General features: G+C 46.6%; 1 protein-coding gene across 1 annotated transcript in view; it reads right to left on the reverse strand.

Moving 5' to 3' along the window:
- LOC135201222 (intermembrane lipid transfer protein VPS13B-like) overlaps positions 1-25,478 on the reverse strand; it is a 295,068-nt gene that overhangs the window by 108,352 nt on the left and 161,238 nt on the right. Inside the window, exons 25-29 of the mRNA XM_064230099.1 lie at positions 22,438-22,690; positions 4,122-4,297; positions 3,725-3,921; positions 3,335-3,475; positions 82-1,964 (exon numbers count right to left, since the gene is read on the reverse strand). Coding sequence (XP_064086169.1) covers positions 82-1,964; positions 3,335-3,475; positions 3,725-3,921; positions 4,122-4,297; positions 22,438-22,690 — 2,650 coding nt within the window. The remainder of the gene's footprint in view (positions 1-81; positions 1,965-3,334; positions 3,476-3,724; positions 3,922-4,121; positions 4,298-22,437; positions 22,691-25,478) is intronic.

The raw sequence follows: 25,478 nt of genomic DNA on the forward strand, positions 1-25,478 counted from the left end.
TATAAAAAACAACTAAACTTCACTTACATTATTCCAATTTTAAATTCTTTATGTTTACAGAATTAACATCAAATCATTTACCTGCGATCCTTCTGTTTCTAGCATGAATGGATCACACCATTTCCATTTTCCTCCTTCAACACATACTTGCAACTTTGGAGGTAATTTGTGACTTCTCCAACAGTATAAATGTAAACTACGGGATGAAAGGAGTATATTTTCATCAGTTCCAACTTGGCCAAAACGTATAGTTTCCAATGTGTCATTACAAATCAAATAATTGGTCATAAAAATGACAGGGGACTTCTTGAGAAGAGTTAAATTTGGTCCACTAGCAACATCGGCAACTATTGATGAAACTTGTAGCCAACTTTCATGGGCAACATTTAATGTATGGATGAGAGACTGATTAATATGTATGAACATTGGCTTTATTGTAACCAAAGAATCTATGCAGTTGGGCTTGTCAGGTCCTTCAGCATTTTGTTTTACAAGGCGTGCCTCTATAAAGGTTGGTTCAAGTAAACAACTGTTAGTAAGAAAACTGTAACTCAGTACATCCACACGCAATGAGCCACCAACCTGCATATGCACAGCAGCTGACCACACATAATGACGAATAAAACAATTTTCCAAAGTGCATGTGAGGAAAGGTTGCTCTTCAGGTGCTAATTTATCCAGAGTGTAAGATTTAAGTTCCTTCGGCAATTTCTTGCCAGTAAGAGACAAATGATTGAGTAAGGTAATTTGTGCTTGACCAAGTGTGACAACTGCTTGCATTCGAGGCAACAGATCAACAGAAAACATGGAATCAACTCTCATACATGCAGCAAGAGCTCCAGGTGAGACAACAATTCTACCATCACCTGAGTTACTCTCTTCTTCACAATAGTCAATAACAACTCTCCACATGGAAGACACTGCAATGTGCTGTTTCTCATAAAAACTTGGAAGATCCAGTTGACAGAACTTGGATTCTGAAAGTTCAAACTGTCTGTAAGTAATGAAAGTGTCTCTTAAAGAATCAAAATACTGGAGGGCACACATAACCTGATCTTTATCTTGAGCATCTGCCAAAGTACTATATTCTGAGGCAGCAACAAATGGGACTGGATATATATCTACCCTAGTTAATGTACGAGGCTCTGGATAACACCACACCATTGTTCCTGCCATTTTGTCAAACACAACCTGATATGGCTTTGGATCTTCAAGAGCAAGGCTGACATACTGAAAAATGCCAGCACGTAGGTCATCTTGATACAAGATATCATGATGACGTTCCTCCTTTTCTGCCTTTTCTGAGCTGTCTTTTGTACTCAGCTTAGTCTCTTTCTTTCCAAGGAAACCAGAAATATGTCGCTCTATGTCCATGAAGCAAAAAAGGTGTTCTGGTCCTAAGTCTACTGTCAGTGTTTCTGTATCAATCTTCACCTCTATATAAGGCTGAGAACTCCACTGTAGCCATAAAAGTTTTAACTCCCCTGAAACTGTCCAAGGACGAAGGAATGGTTGAAGTTTTTGGGAATGATAAATTGTTTTCAACTGAAGATCCTGGACCTCAGTACTAACAAGGATTTCAGAAATAAAATCAAGTTTAACATCCTGAGTTTGTGTGGAGCGTTTGCGAGATGTAGACACACAAAATTTAAACCCTGAAACACTACTATGAGCCTCAGTTTTGGATTTGTTTGGCTTCATAATTTCACAATTAACAACAACCTGACTTGTAACAATGGAGATGCTATCAAATTTGGCTAAGCTTTGGCGTAGGACTTCAGGAGATGAAGTTTTAGGCCCTTCATGTTTGCTGGTGTCATCTCCAGAGCATCCATCAGGTTCAGATGCTGATGTCATTGATGGCATCACCTTAGAAAGACAGTTGGTCACGTGAACTACTTGTTGCCATCGACTTTCACTTAAGTATAACCGGACTGGTCTCCCCACTTCCATATTTATGCGAGCTGTCAGGAGGTAAAAAGAAAACTGTATGGAATATAAAACATAACAAAATGACTAAATTTTTCTCATTTCTTCAATAATGCAGTACAATCAAGCACAATGTACATCTAGTGATTGATTCCCAGAAATAAGTACTGATCAATATAAAAAAGAGGTTACTCTATGGAGGAGTTATGGGAGTTCCATTTGACAACGTGAGAGAGAGAGAGAGAGAGAGAGAGAGAGAGAGGAGAGAGAGAGAGAGAGAGAGAGAGAGAGAGAGAGAGAGGAGGGTGTAATTGGTGGATGGATAGTTAACAATTGAATTGGCTGTTGGTGAGTTCTGGGTTGTCTGCTGTGCTGTTGGAGTTCAGAGTTATGGTTAGAGTTCTGTGTTTTTTGAGTCAGTCTTGAGGTAGAACTGGTGATGGTCAGTAGTGTCGGCAGTGGTCTGTGAAGGCACTGATGGTCAGTTAAGTTGTGTGTTATTGATTTGTTGTTTGGTTGTTGTTGAGTTTGATATTGTTTGCATTAGAGTTGTTGTGCCAGTGCTGTTGGATTTGTTATGCTTATGAGTTCCTGTTGAGTTGTATGTGAGTTGTTGTGGTTGTGAGTTGAGGGTTATTGTTGGTAAGCTGTTGTGGTTTCCTGGTATTATTAGTGGGTGTGTGTGTTGGCTTGTTGTGTTGTTGATTTTTTTTGTGTTAGTGATTGCTTGTGCAGTGGTCTTTTGTTGTGGTTGTATTCCTTGTTTGTTGTTGTGTTGTTAAGTCGTGGTTGTGTTCCTTGTTGGTTGGCTGTGTTGTTGAGTTGTGGTTGTGTTCCTTGTTTGTTGTTATGTTGTTGAGTTGTGGGCTTGTGGTCCTCGGGTGTTGTGTTGTTGTTGTGTTGTGGGGTTGTGGCCTTTAGTTGTTGTGTTGTTGTTAAGTTGTGGGGTTGTGGTCTTTGGTTGTTGGGTTGTGGGTTGTGGTTCTTGGTTGTTGTCTTTGTTTTTGCTGGTGTCTCAGCGACCTTGACCAGCGGACAGCACAGCATAACCCTGAGTATCTGGAGTTGGGTGAGTACACGTGTTTGTGTTTTTTTTTGTTCTGTGTGTAGGTAGGTCAATTGTTCTATGTGTATTCCATGGTGTAAAGAGGAAAGTGTGACTGAGGGTGAGTTTGGCAGCTGGATTGGTTAAGTTTATGTGGGGGGGGATTTTGTCTGCTTGTTTTTGAGCTTGTGATCCAGCCACAACTCCCCACTATATAATGCACATCTACACAGTGGAATACGTACTTTATACAAAATCAATCAAAATTTCAACAAAACAACTACAGCACAAAACAATACTTTAACAAGTTACCTTTTTACTAAAACACGAAAATCTAAAAAATTGCATTCACTGACTCACCTGGTTTGTGTAAGAAATCAAGAGCCGAGATTACCATCAGAGCAGGTGGAATGCCAGTTTTGGGATGAGGATCACCTGGGCGGGTTTCTAACCAAGATGATGTGTAATCCTCAAGAGTTGGTAGTCGTTTGGCTTCAGTTGCTATGTATAATTTCAGTATATTAACATAGACTATCATTTTCTCATTACTACATATGCATAAAGATGAGAAATACAATATGTATATGTATTATAAACACAAAATTTGCAAACATACCAGTTACTGAATTAACATTAAATGTGTCACTGCATTTTTCACGCCAAAAACATGTTCCAGCATTAAAATCTAATTACTACTATATGAAAAAATGCTTGAAATTATATGTAAAATAAACCTTCACTGTAGCTTACCCTTAACTGAGAACCCTTTTGGCACACTGCGAAGAATGAAATCAAAGCAAGAAATGTCCAACTTCTGTTTTAGAGGTTGACATGAAAGGAAAGCATGGGGTTGTGAAACCACCACAAACAGTAAGGGCATGACGCGGAGCTGCATGGAACTTACTCCTCCACCTTCACAAACTGAACCTTCTTCTGAACCTTCATAACTGAAATGAAATAAAATAATTGTACTCTCTCTTAAATCTGTTACATATAGGAACAAAGGGGGATAAATGTATAGAGACAGGCAACCCTATTCCATGAATTCATATTAGGTACATGTAAGCTTACAATTTTAATCAAACATGAAATCCTAGTATTTTACAAAATCCTGGTCTTATTCAACATGCACACTTTATAAACTAACCCATCTTCCACTTCTTTTTCCGAGTGTGAATCTCCATCAGCACCTCTAAGAGACAGACGCTGACGTAACTGAGGTAACCTCTTTGGTGAAGGCTCAGACTCTGTAGATGCAGCCTCAGTAATAAGTTCACGCTCCCTTTTTTTAGCTCTTTGCTCAAGTTTGCTTCTTTGCCAACCCTGAAAAGAACAACCTCAATGAAAATTCAAATCTTGATAACTTGAGACCCATTGGAAGAAAATTACTTTTTATTTATATTTATCCAGTAATCATATAGCTTACTGTAGTGGTACCTCGAGATACGAAATTAATCCGTTCTGAGGCGGCCTTCGTATCATGAGCTTTTTGTATCTTGGACTGCATTTTACATGTAAAATGGCTAATCCGTTCCAAGCCCTCCAAAAACACCCCAGTAAATTTCATAATAAAGCTAAATTGACCTAAAAACGATGAAATACTACAACAATTTGGACCATTCAATACCTAACTTAATACGTACTGCTAATATACCTGTAAATAAAGTGTATTAGTGTACATGGTATACAAGAAATACTGTACGTACATATGTACGTATGTAGTAAAATGTGGAAGCTTCCCTTTCGAGTGAGGCTATCTCCAAAAGTGGCGACAGAGGAGGACAAACAGCAGATACATACGTACACTTAACTTTACGAAACACATAAAAAAATGTAAGGAAAACATAAACTAAGCTTTACGAAACACATTAACAAAACTGTAACACTTAACTTTACAAAAAAAACTTAAAATTAAAAAAAAAAAAAATTCTTTTTTGATTTTTACATCTTTTTTACTTTTTTTATACTTTACTTTTTTTTTATGTTCCTGAAACAACTCAGGCAAACGTCATCGAACTGTGCAAGCATACGACCTGTGTAAGCCTTTTCGGGGTGTCTCTTTTCTACGAATGATTGCACCTTATGAAAAGCAGCTAGAGCATCCTTAATTTCTGCCGTTATCATAGAGTTGTCGTCCTCCTCCTCGCTGCTGCTAGAGAACTCCTCTTGAACGACGTTATGTTGCATGGCCTACAACTCCTTCAGGTCATCCGTCGTAAGCTCCTCTTGGTGCTCCTCAAGAAGGTCGTTGATGTCGTCCTCGTCGACGACCAGCCCCATGGACTTGCCGAGTGCAACGCTTTCGTCAAGATCTGGTTGCGAAACAGTTTCAGAATCGTCAACTGTTCCTGAATCTGCAGCACCAGCTTCGCCCACGTCGAATCCCTCGAAGTCTCGGGTGGATACGGCATCAGGCCAGAGTTTCCTCCACGAGGAATTCAAGGTTCGCCTCGAAACCACCTGCCAAGCTTGGTTGATGAGTCGGATACATATGACGATGTTGAAATGCTCCTTACAAAATTCACGCAAGGTGAGATTTGTGGTATCGGTGATGTCGAAACATCTCTTGAAAAGATGTTTCCTATACAGCTTCTTGAAGTTTGATATCACTTGCTGGTCCATGGGCTGGAGGAGAGGGGTGGTGTTAGGCGGAAGATAAAGAACCTTGATGAAGGAATACTCCGCTAGGATATCTTCCTCGAGGCCAAGAGGGTGGGGAGGGGCATTGTCCAACACCAGCAGACATTTCAGAGGGAGGTGCTTCTCTTCCAAAAATTTCTTCACTGTCAGGCTGAAACATAGATTTACCCACTCTGTGAACAAAAGCCTCGTTACCCAGGCTTTCGCATTAGCCCTCCACATCACTGGAAGCTTCTCTTTAAGCATTTTGTGGGACTTGAAGGCTCGAGGAGTCTAGGAATGATAGACAAGTAGGGGCTTCACCTTGCAATCCCCACTGGCGTTGGAACAAAGTGTGAACGTAAGCCTGTCTTTCATAGGCTTATGCCCGGGTAGCTTCTTCTCTTCCTGCGTGATGTACGTCTGACGAGGCATTTTTTTCCAAAAAAGGCCAATCTCATCACAGTTGAAGACTTGCTGAGAACTGTAGCCTTCGTTGATCATCATCTCGTCGAACGTCTTTTTAAAGGCTTCGGCCGCTTTCGTGTCCGAGCTGGCCGCCTCCCCATGCCGCACCACTGAATGGATGCCAGTCCGTTTATGGAATTTCTCGAACCACCCATGCAAAGCCTTGAAGTCTGGGGTTGGCGTTGATGTCCCTTCTCCTCTGTCGTCTTCCGCCTGGGCAATCAAATTGCCGAAAATAGCGCTGGCCTTGTGGCAGATTGCCGTCTCCGTTATCGTATCGCCAGTGATTTCTTTGTCTTTTATCCAGACAAGAAGAAGCCTTTCCATTTCATTGGGCATGTGGGTCCTCTTGCTGGACAAAATAGTGACGCCCTTGGAAGGTGCAGCTGCTTTGATGACATCCTTCTGCTTAAGGATGGTGCCTATTGTCGACAGATTTCGGCCGTATTCCTTGGCGATCACACTCAATCGCATACCAGCTTCATACTTCTTGATAATCTCCATCTTCGTCTCCAAAGAGAGCATCCTCTTCTTTCCGTGAATTTCAAGTTTCTTGGGACCCATGACTACGTATATACTGTACGTAATTATGTTATGTAGTACGCATACGTATCTAGTAAAGTTCTCACACAACACGATAAAGTATATTACAACGAAATCACTAACGAATTTACGTTAATAAACGAAATCGTTAGAACGAACGAATACCGTGTGCTTACGATACCGACGATGCCGTGCAGTGGCCGAAAAAGGACGCCGCTACGTAGATGCATCATGGGAGGGATGCTGACCAATAGGAGAGAAGGATCTCATGGCGGTGACTAGCATCAGGAACCAATGGGAGAGCGGAAGGATGGTGGCCAAGGTCTTACTCAGTTTCGGTGGCGCGCGCGTTTTCAAAATTGTTATCGGTGGTCCGGGCGAATCTCGGACTTTACAGCAACAACCTTTCATATCTTGAGCAATTTTCGTATGTAGAGCCATAAAATTTTTCGCATTTGCTTTCGTGTCTCGAGTTTTTCGTAAGTTGAGCCTTTCGTATCTCGAGGTACCACTGTAAAGTTCCACTAATTACAGGAGCTTGAATTCAAAATTCGAGGATATCACTTCAAACTATTGTGTTTGTGACAGTTCTGCCCACTAGTGGGAGAAAAGGAACGACTGTGGGTGTCAACTCAGATAACAAGTCTCCCACACCAGTCACTGTCTACCTTTCATTAGGTGATATCTCATCAAAGCTCCAGTTAATCCCCAATACAGGAGCCGACATCACAGTGATTGGCACCACAAACTTGGATGCACTCCAAATCGCCAGGACAAGACTTTCACCTCCACCCATGATGTTGTGACAGCAGATGGATCCCCCATGGCACCAGCTGTGGGATGCTTCCAGGCAACACTTTGCCTTGCCAACAAGTCATGCTTAGCAACAATACACGTGCACAAGGGAATCCAGGCTGCCCTTCTCTCCCGTGGGCATTGCTGAGCCCTCGCCATAGTGTCGCCAGACTTCCCGAAGCCCATTCTCTAGGTTACACATGTCAACAGATGTGCCCAGATTACTGCCTCCGCTATAATGTCACCCGCAGCTGCCAAGGACTATTTTCTATGCCATTTCAGCAACTGAGTTGACCACTAAAGATAGTGACAGGTCCCCCAATGCGGATCCACCTGAAACCCGGAGCTGTACCATTCGCTGTACATAAGCCCAGGCCCATTCTGTTCGCCCTCAGGGATCAAGTGAAAGAAGAACTTGACTCCTTAGTGAAACAAGGAATCATCACACCAGCAGGGGACGAACCTTCCGAATGGTGCCACCCCATGGTCCGGGTACCCAAGGACAAAGGAGTCCGCATCACTATGGATCACACCCACCTAAATTCTCAGGTCGCCCACCCTATCCACCCAACAACCACACCCCATGATGCTGTCTGCAACATCTCTCCTAATGTGAAGTACTTCACTACAGCAGATGCTCTGCATGGCTATTGGCAGTTGGAGCTGGCAAAAGAGGACCACCACCTGACAACGTTTATAACTCCGTATGGGAGATTTCAGCACTGTCATGATCAAATGGGATTTTTAGCGACAGGTGATGCATACTGCCTCCGTGGTGATATGGCTTTACAAGGGATCCCCAACTGTGTGAAAGCTGTAGATGACATCCTCCTGTCCGACGAGGATCTCCATTCCCATCTATACAACACATACACCAAATGCTGACCAGGTGCCGTCAATACAGTATCACCCTCAACAAGGATAAATTCACTGTAGCTGCCCTGAAAGTTAACTTCTGTGGTTACGTTTTGTCTTCCAATGGCAATGCAGCAGACCCCAACAAGGTATCCTCTATACGTGACTTCCCCACACCGTCCAATGTCACAGACCTCAGGTCATTTATGGGTCTCGTCAATCAACTCAACTTCACTCCAGACATCGCAGCAGCAGCACAGCCCTTGCCCCAACTTGTGAGCCCCAAACACTCATTCATTTGGACCCCTGATCATGAGCAAGCATTTGACAAGGTCAAGACAGCTATGACTTCACCACTTTTCCTTGTACCCTTCAACCCAGCTTCGCTTGTGGTCCTACAGACAGACACCTCACGTCTATATGGCCTCGGATATGCCCTGCTTCAAGACAACAGCTGCGGTCAGATGTGTCTTATCCAGTGTGGCTCTCATTTCCTGACGGACACAGAAACTCGCTATGCTACCATAGAGCTGGTACTGTCCGCAGTTACTTGGGCATTATTTACATTATCTTTTACCTTGCATTTATCCGCATTATTTACATTATCTTCTACCTTGCATTTATCCTTTTACCATTTATACCACTTATTGTAAGACCACTTGTTTCATTACACATTGTGGCAACATTGTAATAATATGTAGCGACACCGCTATTTTTTTATAAAACCCAAAATGTCTTCTAATCAATGCTGGATTGGCACAAAAGATGGATCCAAAGTCAAAGTTTGTCGTCATAAAGCCAGAGAATCTGAATACACAGGTACTAATGGGTACTATTCTTCGATAAAGTAGCACGTTCATTGGACGAATCAGGTTCTTACATTGTTGGGTGATCAAGTGCCGATGGGCGCTCAAAACTGACACTTCAGGCGGTGTACTAAAGCAGAAGTGCCTATAAGTGGAAGAATGTCTCCAATCAAGCACCAAATGTTTCTCTTCCACGTGCACTGGCAAGAAAAGAACTCAAATAAAAACAAGCCATTTCCAAAAAAGATGCCTTTCTAATTGCTGTCTGTAGCACCCTGGGAATTTGCAACAGGTGTGCTTGAGGGGCTGAATACCCATGGGCAAATCCTACCAACCTCCCTTGAGCATCCAGTATGGATTCTCCCAGGTTCAGTAGAGTGTGCCAGGGACCTTCACCTAGAAGAATCAGTGGGATGAGTAGCCAGCTCCTTCATTAAACTTCCATGGAGACACTTTTACAGTGGCTGTCTGTTGATACCTGGGAAAATGTAACAGTTTTGACTGAGGGGGCAATTACCTGGGGTAATTCCCACCAGCCTCCTTTGGATATTCAGTATGACTTCTCCCAGGTTCAGGGGAGTATGTCAGTGACTTACATCTAAGAGAACCAGCAGGCCAGATAATCACCTGCTCCACTAAACAGCACTCACCTGGAAGGTTAATTTCTTTCTGCTAACCCAGACACAAGACTGGTAATGGCATGGGAAGGAAGCAGGGGAGCCAGGCATAGAAGCAAGTGGATAAAATTATAGGGTTAGTAGTAGGAGAGAAAGGCTTTTTTGTATGGCTTTCAACAGGAGGGCGCTTTTGGTGCAAGGGCACTTATGGGCACTTTCGGCACCTTGCTGCTCGGAGCAAGAGCTGGCGCCATCAAGTGTTTGTAGAGTGAGTTGGCATCAAGCTGGGTGCTGAAAGTGAGGAGCATTCACTATATCCAAATCAACTTTGATGCATTTCCTCCTTGTATAGAAAACATGAGAAAAATATCTCTGAAACATCTCCAATTTGTATTGCTGAAGTGAGTAATAACCATAATACAGTGGGGGCCTCAGTATTCGCTTTCTCCAGATTTGTGGACTCGCGCATTCGCGGATTTCTCTCTGGACCATATCTACCCATTATGCGCAGTATTTTTATATAAGAAATATCCAGAAATTCCTGGTTTTTTAATCAATTTCATCATAAAACTATTAAAAAATCATGTATACAAATTTTTGGTGGGTTTTTCTTGAGTTTTATCTACCAAAATAGGCTGTTTTCAGTGTTTTTATTGGGGTTCCAACTATTCGCGGATTCTAACTATTCGTGGGGGTACTCTGGTACACATCCCCTACAAATATAAAGGCAGACCACTGTACGTATACTACTGAAGCAATTACTGGGCCTGACTCTCGGTCAACAATAACAGGAATCAGTCGACGATAGCAATGTCTTATATAAGCACCATACTCTCCTACTACTTTCTGCCCTTACACTTTAATTCTCTCCAAAGGAAAGTGCAAGGCTTCATGTATGTAATATTATTTCCAGACTGTTAGCAAGACTAGGTTTGATAAACAACATAAAAAGTAAGTCTGGTCCAAAGGAATGATGAGCATTTAATAATTACCTTGTAAGGATCATCGATGTAAAACATTTTGGAGTAAAGGAAAGGTATAAGATACAAGAATTCCTTTTTAGCACATCAATATACTGTCGGCTCACAAGAAGCCTATGAAAAAGGAACATTCACAAATACTTTTATGGCAATTATCTAATGGCATCTAGTGAATTGTCTTCACCCTGTAAACAGCATTAATGCAAAAGCTTGTACTAGCGGAAGATACATGATTACTTTTCAGGGCAAAATTATACCAGCAACTTGCAAGTAAAGTTGCCTATCTGAAAAAGACCATTTGAGAATTTAAAATAACAGCAAAACTATATACTGAAGGTACAATAATGACACCTGGTAAACAAAATATATCATACAAAGTTTAGCCAAAAGGAATGGCATAGCATACAAGAATTACTTTAGGCCCAAACTATTTTTCTTGGCTCATAAGAGTAAACAACAGGTTAGTTGATGAATCAACTCAGCAATTACAAAACAAAGAAAAAACTCATACTGAGATTCCATTCAAGGTTACTAAATATGCATTCCGGTAGGAATGCACACCACTGAAATCCAGTTAAATAACCAGAAAATAATGAACAAACTACCGCCATCACCGTTGTTAACCAGACAATGACAGGAACAAACTAAGCTTTCTGCTTACAGTCTTCCTATTCTCCCACTATTGGGCAGAACTGTCACCTACACAATAGTTTGAAGTGTTACCCGCGAAATTTGAATACGTACTTCATACTTAAGCAATGAGGCCTAGGCAGACGTTGGTTGCTCTTGGACATTATCCTCATCTTCCTCCAATGAAACTGAAGGAGGAGGTAAATTAGGAGAGTCTTGGGAAACAGCAGAAGGTCTCTTTGGGGTCCCTTTGGGGTCCAAAGAAGTAATATCCTGAACAGCAAAAACACTTAATACAGCCAAGTCAGAGTGTAAAGGCAGTGAAATATGCCTTGGACTAGGCATCATATGCTTCCCAGGAGTTGTAGATCAGCTAGGTGTAACCGGCACTGAAGCAGGAGGGAGGAACCCAGGAACACTCGCTGAGTCCGACACAATCTGAGAGATAGGCGAAAATCCCAGTAAAGGTTGCACTATAACTGTATGATGCAAATCACTAGAATGAAAAGCGCTCTCTGGGGCCACTGAACGTTTGGCGGCCACTAGGCGCTTATCACCCCTTGGGCATGAGCTCCCACCAGGCACTCAGCAGATGATGGGCGCTCGGCTCCCACCAGATGCTCAAAACAACATACTGCACGAGGTGCCTTGGAAGGCTTGGCTCCCAGCAGGCATTGAGAAATCACTTCACCATCAAACACACCAAATATGACAATTTGTCGAAAATTGCATTTTTCCTAACTATACAAACCTGATGTCCTTTAAACAATAGGAAGTAGCTAGCGGCAGCTGGACGGTCGTAAGCTTCGAACAAGGGGAGAACGGTAGTTAACTGCTTGTCCGATCGTCGCGCGCCGCGCGACTGGGAGGTAAACAAATCACTTTTGCTTTTGGCCCATGCAAAATACGCAGAGTGAGGGGTGGCATGAGGAGGGACTATATGTAAAGGACCTCAGGTTTGTATAGTTAGGAAAAATGCAATTTTCGACAAATTGTCATTTGTTCCGATACGTAATACAAACCATCGGTCCTTTAACAATAGGAAGACTCACTTCTTGGTGGGAGGAATCTGAGTCTTTGATGAACAGACTGGTGTTCGTCCATCCCTGGAATGCCTCCCTGGTCGTAAGAGCGAGGGAGGGGATCAAGCCTTGTCCGATTGATCGGGGTGTGCACCGCAGGATCAATGGTCAGACCTCTGGGCCGAGTACTAAGAGAAGAGGGCAAGCGTATCTCTTCGTACCAGCATTGTAAGAACTTTTCCTGTACATGAGCAAATATAAAGTAATGGGTTTGTCTCATGTAGGCATCCACTTCCTCCCCCTTGTTGGAGAAAGTGGTGGATATACACTCCTATCTCTAGTTAAAGGGATAGGATGGAGCTCGGTCGAGTAGCTTACCTGCATCTGACTCCCTTCCAGCGTGGTAACGACCGTATCCCTCTGCCCACAGGTAGAGGTAGAGAAAGATGGTGAAGAGAAGCCAGTCACACTCTCATTCGCACATTCATTCTCCCAGTCATACCAGGAATCGATGCTGTTCTGCTGCTCGGGTGCTGGGTAAGCTTACACAACGTGTTGAGCAGCCACCACAGGTCCCTAGGAAAAAGTATACAAGGACTTGTGGGCAATATCCCGAAGGTAGAAGGACGTGAAGGTGGTCTGGTTGGCCCAGACACCTGCCTTCAGAACCTGCGCCACGGAGAAGTTCTTACGGAACGCTAAGGAGGGTCCGATACCTCTGACTTCGTGGGCTCTCGGTCGGAGCGTACGGATGTCGTCGCTACCATCAGCCTCGTACGCTCTCCTGATCACCTCACGCAGCCAGAAAGAAAGCGTGTTCTTGGAAAATTTTTCTTTTTCTTGGTAACCCCAGTGCTAACGAAGAGGCGTCGACACTCAGGCCTGAGGTGTCGAGTTCTCTTCAGATAGCGCCGTAGCGCCCTCACAGGACAAAGCAGCATCTCATCCGCATCGTTATCGGTGAAGTCCAGAAGGGAGGGGATCGTGAAAGACTCGAACCTGTCGTCAGGGATCGACGGATTCTGAGTCTTGGCTACGAAGTTCGGGACGAAATTGAGCGTCACAGATCCCCAGCCTCTGGTGTGTTTAACATCATAAGAAGACCATGTAGTTCCCCTACTCTCTTCGCCGATGCCAGGGCCAGCAAGAAGAGGGTCTTGAGGGTCAGATCCCTGTCTGACGACTCTCGGAGTGGCTCGAAGGGTCTTCGAGTCAAACTCCTAAGGACGAGAGTCACATATCCCACGCAGGGGGCCTGAGTTCCCTGGGTGGGCAAGACCTTTCGAAGCTCCTCATTAGCAAGGAGATCTCGAACGAATTCGAGATGTCCAGTCCCCTCAGTTTTAGGACGAGCGCCAGTGCTGCTCTATATCCTTAACTGTGGGTACTGAGAGGAGCTTCTCTCGGCGAAGAAACACGAGGAAACCTCCGCTACATGCTGAAGAGTGGCTCTGAGAGGAGACAGACCCTGTCTACGACACCAACACAGAAGACGGCCCACTTCCCCTGGTACACAGCTGCAGAGGACGTCGGACTTGTCCAGCCATCTCTGTTGCTGCGCTACGAGAAAAGCCTCTCGTTCGCAAGAGATGGTGGATAACAGCCAGCCGTGAAGTTGAAGGGACTGGACTGCTTGGTGGTACCGTTCTACGTGTGGCTGGCTAGAAAGTTGTGCCATTGGGTAGCTCTCTCGGTGCGTCCGCAAGAAGAAGCCAGCAGGTCCGGATACCAAACGGCTTGAGGCCGTTTGGGAGCCACCAGGATCATTCTGAGATTGGGAGTGACCAGCGCTCGACTGATCACTTTCCGAATCAGACAGAAGGGAGGAAAGGCGTAGGCGAAGAGGTTGTCCCAGGGGTGTTGAGAGCGTCCTCTGCAGCTGCCCATGGTCCGGCACGGCCGAAAGAAAACCTGAAGTTTTCTGTTGTGCCGGGTGGCGAACAGGTCTACGACCGGTCGCCCCCACAGGTTGAAGAGCCCTTTCCGCCACGTCCTGGTGTAGAGACCATTCGGTCCCTATCACCTGATCCCGACGGCTGAGCTTGTCCGCTACTACATTCCTCTTGCCTGGAATGTAGCGTGCTGACAGCTCTATCGAGTGAGCCGTGGCCCACTCGTGCACCTGCACCGTCAACTGATGGAGCGGAAGAGACACTAGCCCCCCCTGCTTGTTGACATATGCCACTACCGTGTGTTGTCGCACATCAACACCACTGAGTGTCCCACCAAGCGGTCCTGAAATTCTCGGAGAGCGTTGAACGCCACCTTGAGTTCCAGGACATTGATGTGAAGGTGCTTTTCATTGATGGGTCCCACCCACACCTGCAGCCAGCAACTCCTCCAGGTGTGCGCCCCATCCCTCGGTCGATGCGTCTGAGAACAGAAGCATCTCCGGGGGGGGAGTGCGTATGGGCACTCCTCTTAAGAGGTTCTTGTCGTCGAGCCACCAGGCTAGGTCCTGCCTCACCTTGTCCGTGAGAGCCACGGGAAAGTAAGGAGGATCCTTGGTCTGAGACCAACTCTCCCTTAGCCTCCACTGGAGAGACCGCAGGTGAAGACGCCCGTGAGGGACTAACTTCTCGAGTGACGACAGATGGCCGATCATGACTTGCCATTGCTGTGCTGCCTGTTCCTGCCGAGACAGGAACCGGCCGGCTGCCATCCCTGAATTGTGCTGATACGCAAGTCTGCGGGAAAGACCTGCCCTGCTACCGTGTCTATCAGCATACCCAGGTACTTCATCTTCTGCTTGGGTTCGAGATCGGACTTCTCGTAGTTTATCACGATCCCCAGATCGTGACAAAACTTGAGGAGTCGATCTCTGTCCTGCAGCAACTGCGAGCGGGAGCTCGCCAGGACTAGCCAATCGTCGAGATACCTCAGAAGACGTATCCCGTGCAAATGGGCCCAAGCTGACACCAGAGTGAAACACTCGCAGTGAACACCTGTGGGGCGGTTGAGAGACCGAAACAAAGTGGCCTGAATTGGTACACCGTCCCGTCGAAGAGAAGCGGGGAGGTACTTTCTGGAGGACTGATGGATGGGTATTTGAAAATACGCGTCCTTCAAGTTCACTGAAAGCATGAAATTGTTCCCCCTGATCGAGTCGAGCACCGAGCGTGCCGACTCCATCGTGAACCGCGTCGTGCGAACGAAGCGGTTCAGGGGAGAGAGGTCTATCACCGGACGCCAGCCCCCCGATGCCTTCTCCACTAGGAAGAGGCGGCTGTAAAAGCCCGGTGACTGGTCCTCCACGATTTCTACAGCTCATTTCGCCAGCATGGTCTTGATCTCCTGTCGAAGAGCGTTGTCCTTTGATGATCCCCGGACATAGGTCTGTAGATGGACCGGTTTGGAGATGAGGGGGGGCAGAGACTCGAAGGGTAGTAGATATCCCTCCCGAAGGACGTCTACTATCCAGTTCTCGGCGCCGTAGCGCTGCCAAGTCGCCCAATGGCTCGCCAGGCACCCCCCCACTTCCGGCAGCAGGTGAGGGGGAACGCCGTCCCTAGCGTTTCCCTCCTCGTTTCGACTTCTTCCCACCACCTCCTCGGGGGAAAGGAGGGTTGGGAGGAGGGGCTGATTACGGCCTCCTTTAGCAGACGTCGAAACAGCAGGAGTCTTCACACGGGGCTTGGACGGTGCAACCGTCTTCGCACCCGTGGAAGCGCTAGCCAAGCTCTTTGCTTGGCCGCAGTCGCTCGAGATTGCCCAGTAACCTTCGAGACTGCCTGGTGAACTAAGCGGTCACTGTCATCAGTGCGCCGCCTTTCCACCGCAGCGTCCACCATCTCTCCGGGAAAGAGAGCTGGGGAACTCCTAATTGGTCCATTGCGAAGCCCGAGTGCTGCCTCACGCCCGGCCCCCTTGGTCACTCGGGTAAGGACTGCGTCCCTACGTCGAAGAACCAAGTTGGCCCACAGGTTAGCATCTGATGGGCGTAGGTAAGAGATCGCTCTTCCTCCAGACTGGCACAGTCTCCTGAAAGAAGCGTCGTCTTCGAGAGCAGAACTCCCAGAGCCGGCCGCTACTTTGGATATTGTGAGGGACCACAAATCCAACCAAGAGACTGCCTGGAACGCTGCCATAAGCGGTAGATTCCAGGGCAAGTGCCTCCTGCTGCGAGAACCAGAGGTTCTCCGACAGGAGCTGCTGCAGGGACACACCTGGAGTCAGCCTCGCTAACTCCGGGTTAACCTGTTTCGGCAGTATCGGGTCTTCCGAAGGCACGTAGAATCGCCTCTGACGCTGTAGAGGAGGAGGAAGCAGCTTAGAAGGACCGTCCGGATTTCAGCGAATCCTCCCGTCCTGAGACAAGATTCTCAACTTGATCCAGGACTGAGTCTGCAAGCTCTGATTGCGGTAACCCCACCATCATTTTGGGTTGCCCTCTTAGGACCCCAAAATGACTCGAGCCGGGACGTGGGCTCTGCCGGTGGTAGCGGCGATCCTTCCGCAAGGTCATTATGCTACGAAATCAGCTTAATGACCTATGCAAAGTTCCTCTGTATCTCGGGAGTTGACTGCGTCTTGTGGAGTAGGACCGTCCCAGTCCCTCCAGCAAGAACAGATCCCGTGATACTCCTCCTTCAGAAGGAGGAACAGCGGCAGACCCCTGACGGTCACCTCCAACTACTTGCGCGTATGTTCTGGTCGGTCCTAAAACCGTGCCTGAGCCATACGGCGTCATAGCGGGATCGCGAGCGGCGCACCTCTCGTGATCACTCCTCGGTACCTCGCTCCTCCCGGTGTAGCCCGAGGAGGTTGAAGGTACGGGAGAGGCAGACCTGACGCTCCCCCCTCGCTCGCTGGCAGGACCAGCGTGCCGTGGGAGGGTGGGCTGCTGCTGATCGTCAACCCGCGGTGGCGATCGAGCAGCAGGCCTAGCCTTGCCGCTCGCCTGGGGCGAGAGGCTCGGCTGAGAACGTCGACGCGTGATCTCTAGCGTCAGGCGAGCTGTTTCTGGTTACCGTCTCCGCCCGGTCCTATGGGAGCGGCGGTCAGGTGACCTGCTAGGCTCTCTGTCGCGGCGAGGACCGGCCAGCGTCCGTCTCGGTCAGCCGTCAGAGCCGCTGGTACCAGCCGTGGCTTGGGTACCGACGGCCGCTGGGGAGCGGGGACCCCTTCCTCGCCTCAACCCGTGGCTGGTCAGCGACCGTCACGTCAACCCGAGCAGCCAGTTGGTCGCTGCGAGAGCGTCCACTGGCCTGGCGAGAGTCGTGTGCACGACTCTCGCCAGTCTTCTGCTCCGCGCCGCTGTCTTGACGGCGAGCGAGCTCGGACGTCAAAACTTTGGCTGGACGGTGGAAGAGCGTCCACTCGGCACTTCTCGCGAACGAGAAGCGGCCGAGACGGAACCTGATTTAGCGGCAGGACCGCTAACACCAGGTGGGAGGACGTACCAGCCGAGGCTGGTACACCTCTGGTCCCCGTCGTCTTCTTCTTTGCAGAGGAAGAGAACGGGCCCCGTTCCCGAAGGAACAGGAGGACCAGCAGAAGAGCTCCCCGACTCGCCTGAGCGAGACGGGCCCTTAGAAGATCCCGAAGGAGTCTTCTTAGGGGGGGAGGAGGCAGCCTTCTTCTTCTTCGGCTGATTAGCCTTAGAAGTCGAAGGGGAAGAGGTGGCAGCAGACGACGAAGAAGACGACGAAGACGACGACAACACCTTCCTCTTCTTCCTCTTCTTCTTCGCGGCCAGGCTCCGCAGGACAGACGTCAGGTCTTCCATCCAGGAGGGAGCCGGGGCAGTTGCCGAAGCAACAGGGCCCGAACTGCAACCTGTCCGGAAAGACCTGAGACTGGAACAGCACCACCAGCAGCAGGAACGACAGGAACAGGTCCAGGAACAGCAGGAACAGCAGGAACAGCATGCACATTATCTGAAAAGGAAGGAGCAGCAGGGACAGCAACAGGTACGGCAGGCACGGCAGGAACCACAGGAGAGCCAGGCGTCCTGTCGGCAGCTACCGTCATTCTCGGCACTGGCGGCAGGTCTAGGGGGGTACTCTTGGGGCAGCGGAAGTCCGGGGTCGGCAACACAAAGAACCCAGGTGGCGGTGGCACCGTGCTCTTTTGGTACGGCAGTAATAGGTTTGTGTATTGCAGCCGTGGGTGTCACCGTCATTACATGTGGTGTATACACCAAGTGCGGTGGCATGTCATACGCTGGTGTAGATATGGTGGTAGTGGTAGTGGTTACCGTACCATGAGTGACCACTGCCGACCCCGCCAACCGCTGAATCAACCCCTGGATACTAGGCACTCCCTGCAGTCCCAGCGACTCCCACACCTGTCCCAGGTCGTCCTTCGCTGATGGCACACCTGCGGAAGAAGCAACAGTCGGGTTAGTCAGAGGGGTTTCCTCGCGTCTGGGGGAGAAGAAACCCACCCAGAGCGGACGGAAGACCCCGAATACAACTGGACGTCGGGTACGGGCGCCCTCCTCCACACTCGACGGATCGAGAGAGGAGGACTCCGCTACCCCCCCCGCAGGGGAAGGCGCGAAACGTGGGGGCTGGCCGGGGGGCAGGAAAGAAGACGAAGTGTCCATTACCAAAGGAGTCACTGGACTTTCCGATGACTTCTTTGGCGGCCTACGTCTCTTCCTGCCCTCGTACAGAAACCCACTGCGCCTCGGACCAATTCATACATGTTACACATGGCTCGTTGCAGGAGCATTCTCGCCCCCGACAACGAGTACAAACTTCGTGTGGATCCACATCCACAAATGATCTGAATCTGCCGCATTTACGCCCCTCCAGCCCGGGAACACACTACTACGGGCGACTGGGGGGCGCGGCGAAATCTCCATTTCTTGATCACTCATTATTGCAATGAAAAAAGAAATGTAAAAGTACTTACAATCATATACTCTCAATTACACTAGGAAAAAGAGGGCTGATACTCAAAGCAAACGACAAAGCGGGCAGAGCGATGACAAGCACGTCCTATCCTCACACGGCCGAAAGCAAAAGTGTTTGTTTCACCTCCCAGTCGCGCGGCGCGCGACGATCGGACAAGCAGTTAACTACCGTTCTCCCCTTGTTCGAAGCTTACGACCGTTCCAGCTGCCGCTAGCTACTTCCTATTGTTAAAGGACCGATGGTTTGTATTACGTATCGGAACAAACTAGGGGCTCAGACACCTTCTTGTGGGAACGCACAGGTACAAACAACTCAAGCGGCTACACTTTCTTGTCCCCAAAAAACTGCAAGAATACTTAGGACTAAGCTTCTAATCTCAAGAGTGCTTACACGGCAGCAGGAGCTCGCACTCCGGGGCTGCTGGCCTTTTCAATGGTCTGGAAAACTTCCAAGCATGCCAATAGTGCCTACACAAGTCAGGAGTCGAGTCACTAGACGATAAATTATGAACATTCACTGAACGCCTTTCCAGCAACTGTCTTCCGAGTCTTGGGAGCGAACAACAGGCTTGGTTGAGGAGGCAGGTGCTGGTGGGTAAACCCAACCAGCCTCCCTTGGACTTACGGTTTGCCTCTTCCCAGATGTAGGGAAGTATAACAGTGACCTTGAGTGCTGCTGGAACAGACAGCCGCCTCCCCCACTGACGAAGACACAATGCTAAGATCCATAACTCAAGAAGTCAGGGAGGATCCATAACTCAAGAAGTCAGGGCAAGCGCGCTTTATGGACTCCTTTTCAATGGTTGTCCATCGAAACCTACAGAAAACAGGTTCGAGTGAGGGGGTAACTCTCCAGGAGCAAACCCCTATGAACCCCATACAGTGACAGTATGCCTCCTCCCAAGTTTAGTGGAGCATGACAAGGATTGGGTTAGGAGATTCGATAGGGCCAGATAGCTACATCCTCCACTACACATCCAGTAAGACACCTTTCCAATGGCTGTCTGTCCATACCTGGGACTGGCAATATGTTCAACTGAGGGGGTGACTACTCATGTGTAACCCCCAACCTCCCTAAGACTTCCAATCTGCCTCCTCCCAGGTACATGGGAGTCTGACAGGGACCTTCTGTCTAGGAGAATCGAGGTACGAATAGCCACCTCCTCCACTGCACAATACTTCACTATCACAGGGTTAACATTACTAATCCCAACACAAACTGGCAAAGGTATGGGAAGGAAGCAAAGGAGCCAGGCACAGGAGCAAGTGGATAAAAAGAAAGGCTAGTGGCAGGAGAGAAAAACACAAGGAGCTGGCACAGAGTATTATCTGGTGCATGGTGCCAATGTATCACAGGAAAACAATTCAAGCTGTAGATGGCACCTATGTAGCTTGTATATACTACTGTATAGAGCACTTAGCTCCCTCTGGGAGCTCACTCAGCCCCCACTGGGCAATCACTCGGCTCCCCCTTGGCGTTTGGCCACTACCGAGTGCTTAGTCACCACTGGGCACTCACTCGGATGCCACTGGGCATCTGCTGCCACTGGGCATCAGCTACCACTGGGCATCAGCTGCCATTGGGCATCTGCTGCCACTGGGCGCTCGCTCAGTTGCCAATGGGCACATGCTCAGCTCCCACTGGGCGTTTGCTGCCAATGAGCGCCCGCTCAGCTGCCACAAGGGCACTCGCTCAGCTTTCCATGTGTGCCCAGCCCCAATGGAAACATGGGCACTACAGCAGCTCAGCCACAACTGGGCACTCAGTTACCTGTATAACAGTAAATGCATGACTTATTTTTGAGTTAAGCAAATCACTACAGATAGGATCAACCAGGTATTAGTTCGGCGCCAGGTGAGCTAATAGCTTTGGCGCCAGACATACGAAGTTGTTGGGCTAGCTAGTAGCTATCTGTGTCCAGGGTCAGTGTAGGCACCGCTAAAGCCCCTTTACTTTGTTCCCATGATTGGTTTTATGTACAGCCCCCCACAGGGTTGATTCCCTCTCTAGTGGGTCCTTGTATGTTTTCAATATACGTAAAGTGCTTCTTATATTCTATAACTCTATTCTTGCTTTTACTGGGATCTTGGCTATGCTGTTTCCAAAAGCCTATCACAACTAAAATCCTCTCCTGGTACATTATACCCTTTCACTTACACAATTCTGGAAAGTGATAAACATTGAAAATTTACTACAATTTCGCTACAGTAGCGAGTAAAAGACTGCAAATTTGCTATTAAGCAAAAGGTGAAAAACTTAAACCAGAACTTTATTAACAATAAATAATAATCCTGCATGAAATGCCTTGCAGAATTAAAATCAACACCAAAATCATTCCAGTACCGCATGCAACGCTTACATTATTACACTTCTTGCCTATCAACTCAGCACATTTTACGTTGTTACGTTATTCATTGTAAAGATGAGTTGATCATAAGATAGTAAGTTCGCTACCTAAATGGTATAACTGAATAATATCAGGACTGTAACATACATAAACACTGGTTTGATAAACCAATGTTTCCATTATAATCCCCCACTCAGCAAAGAGTAGTTAATCAATTAACTGCAACTTAGCTATAAAAGTGAACTACTGATGTACAACTTCAGGAAGAAACAAGAAAATTAAGGAAAACTCAGCCTGAAGCTTTCACCTGAAGCTACTCAACTTTCAGTTTGGATACCGAAGTCCGGTAAATAACCAGCAAAAAATTAACAATTGCTGCCAATAACAGATGTTATCACCTGGAGTCCAAGAAATGGAATGAGCTTGTCTGCTGTGTCGTTCCTAACCCTCATGCTAGGGGATGGGACTGGTGTCACCTACACAATATCAGTGTCGCTACCAAAAAATTTGAACCTAAACTGCTGCAAATAAATGAAACTAATAGCTATGTAATTACTCAGCAAGTTACTTGTCAAAAACTGTAAGTTTTGAGGATGGAGAGCTGCTTTATCTAGCCTTAATGGCTTTAAAATTTTCAGATGATTTTCCTCTTCATAATGCCCTTTTCTCAGTCAAATTACTTTTCAATGGACATTTAAACTACACATCAACTAAAACCCACGTGTTTATCTGCCCAAAGAGGCATAAAGAATTCAGTCATAGCAACAAATTTGTAATTTCCATCACCAAAAAGAAGTTCCTCACATATTAATATCTCGGTACAAATACAACTATTCCTGATTTCTTCAATCTCATGTCTCCTTTCACAAAAATAATTTAATTTTCAGTGGGTCAACAAGTGACACTCCAAGAATTTACCTTAACGCTAAGTTTCTGCCCTTCTTCCAAGTAGCCTCTGTCAAACACGCTGGCAGTAATCTTTCCTCCTGTAATCAGCAACTCAATGGGAACAAAGGACCAAGATATGGCAGTACCAGAGGTCTTCTGACTAACCATCCCCTTCGTCAACTCAACAGAGGATATGTCACAGTCAACACCACTGTCTTGAATGTCTCGAGGTGGATGGGTTGCCCTTCCCTTTTTCCCACTTGCAACCATCTGTGTGATGAGCCTGTATAAAAAGTTGTTGTTCTTATTATTATTATTAGTAGTAGTAGTAGTAGTAGTAGTAGTAGTAGTAGTAGTAGTACAATGTTGTCTTTTTCTCCTTTTGAAAGGCTGAAGATATGATGTCCTAATTTCTCTGCTGCTTCCTCTGCCATTTCTGGTTTTTCATCTGATGTTTCATTCCTCCTAGGAACATCTCCTGAGGTCTGATTCCAGTGAGTCAGTGTTGGATTGACTCCTTTAGTGTGTGGCACTGGTGTATATGCTGGGATCTAGACTTTTAGAATGCATGTGGGAGCAAATGAAAAATAAGGGCAGTTAGGTAAGGGCCAATGAAAAATAGGATCTGGTTAGTGCTAAGAATGCTGGCCTCTGATTGGCTGAGTTTATGAGCCAATGAATAAGGTTGGTTTAGTGTTTAGAATGCTGGCCTCTGATCGGCTGATTTGCCTGAGAGGCCAGGGAAGCTCTGTTCAGGGCATTGGGGCTGTTGTCTCCTGATGGTGATAGTTTCTCTTCTTACGGTCCTTTGTCCAGGGCTTCTTTCTTCTGTAGGGGGTGCTCTTTCTCATGTAGGGGCTTGTCTTCCTGCAGGTGCTTTTACTTCTGTTTCTCCTCCTCCATTGTCTCTTTCTTCAGGGCATCTTTCTTCAGGAGTTGCATTTGGGATGCATCTTATTTGAGTGGGGAGCAGAATTCAGTATCTGCATGGCTTCCAGCATCTGAATGAACCTGGCATCACTGGCACAGTCAATGATTCTAGTTGCAGACAGCAATTGCTGTCGAGTTGGACATTGCTGGTAGTGGGTTGCAAAATAATTGATAATTGCTCCTACTTGTCCATGGCATGAGTGTTTCTGACAGTTTCATGGTAGTCAGTCATACCAAAGTAAGAATCACAGTATCTATGAATGGAGCACAGGAACTGGTAGACTACATTAACTCTGCCGGAGGGGGTCAGTTACAGGAGGAGCTGGGTTGTTTTTCATTATGAGGGATGACGTCTTCTTCGTTTTGTAGTAAATTTTACTACAAAAAAAATGATGTCATCCCTCATAATGAAAAACAACCCAGCTCCTCCTGTAACTGACCCCCTCCGGCAGAGTAGTATACCAATGCCAGTGCCCCGTTCATGGATGTCGTGAATCTTACATTGGTATGACTACCAAGAAACTGTCAGAGACTGTCATGCCATAGACAGGAAGGTGCAATAATCAATCATTTTGCAACACCAAGCAACATCCCACTCGACAGCAACTAATACAGGCAGTCCCCAATTATCAGCAGGGGTTCCTTTCTTGGCAGGGTACTGATAAGCAAATACCGCCATTAACCAAAAGTCTGTGATTTATGGCACCGATAACTGGTTAATGTTGCCTCAGTTACGTATGTTATAGTGAAATAATGTGCCGATAACCAAAACTCGGTGCAATATGGCGCCCATAACCGATATTCGCCATGTTATGGCGCCATAAATTGCCGATTTTATGGCGGCTAGCCAAGCTCCATAAAACCAGATCACCATTAACCAAGTCCGCCGATAACTGGTGACTGCCTGTATCTATAATTAGAATCATAAACTGTGCCAGATACTGAAACACTGTCCTTCCTTGAATACAACCCAGGAGCCATTTCTGCTCCCCACTCAAATAAGACACATCCCTAACTCCTGAAGGTGCACCTACAGGAGGACAAACCCCCACAGGCCTACAGGCGTCCCAACAGAAGGAAGAGACAATGGAGGAGGAGAAACAGAAGGAGAGGCATCTGCAGGAAGACAAGCCCCTACAGGAAAAAGAGCACCCCTACAGGAGAAACAAGCCCTGAACAAAGGACTATAAGAAGAGAAGCTATCACCGTCAGGAGACAGTAGCCCAAGCACCAGTGCCACATGAACAGAGCTTCCCTGGCCTCTCAGGCAAATCAGCCTATCTCAGGCCAGCATTCTGAACACTAAACCAACCCTATTTTTCATTGGCTCACAAACTCAGCCAATCAGAGGCCAACATTCTGAGCACTAACCAGACCCTATTTTTCATTGGCCCTTACCTAACCGACCCTATTTTCATTGGCTCCCACATGCAGTCAAAAAGCCTGGAGTCCAGCATAAAAGCCAGCATCACACACAAAAGGGAGTCATTCCAACACAGACTCTCACTAGAATCAGACCTCAGAAGATGTTCCCAGGAGGAACGAAATGTCAGGAGGAAAAAAAGAAATGGCAAAAGAAGCAGCAGAGAAATTATGACATCTCATCTTCAGCCTTCAAAAAGAAGATAAAGACAACACCCAAAGATTAGAAAAGGATTACTTTAAGCTGAATAGCATTGTAGCAGCAATTAAAATCAATAAAATATGCTTAAGTGAAGGGTTACTACCAATATTATTATTATTATTATTATTATTATTATTATTATTATTATTATTATTATTATTATTATTATTATTATTATTATTATCATGAGATGATGATGATGATGATGATGATGAATACTACTACTACTACTACTACTACTACTACTACACCTCTGTCCTTATAATTCTACTTCATCTTTTGCCCAAGTTTACCATTATAAATATAAATTTCTGTAAATATCTATTACAAGATTAGTAAATCAACATACATAAAGAGTAAACTATAAACTTGTACTTGCAATGACTACATTAAGTTTACACACAGCTAGGTAATAAGGATGAATTTGAAGCTAGTAAGTCAACTGGACTTTTTACTTCCGTAAAAATATGTGCATATTACACTACGACTTATGCAAGGTACATATGGGAATTGAGGG

Source organism: Macrobrachium nipponense, chromosome 28, assembly GCF_015104395.2.
Source record: "Macrobrachium nipponense isolate FS-2020 chromosome 28, ASM1510439v2, whole genome shotgun sequence".
NCBI lineage: Eukaryota > Metazoa > Arthropoda > Malacostraca > Decapoda > Palaemonidae > Macrobrachium > Macrobrachium nipponense.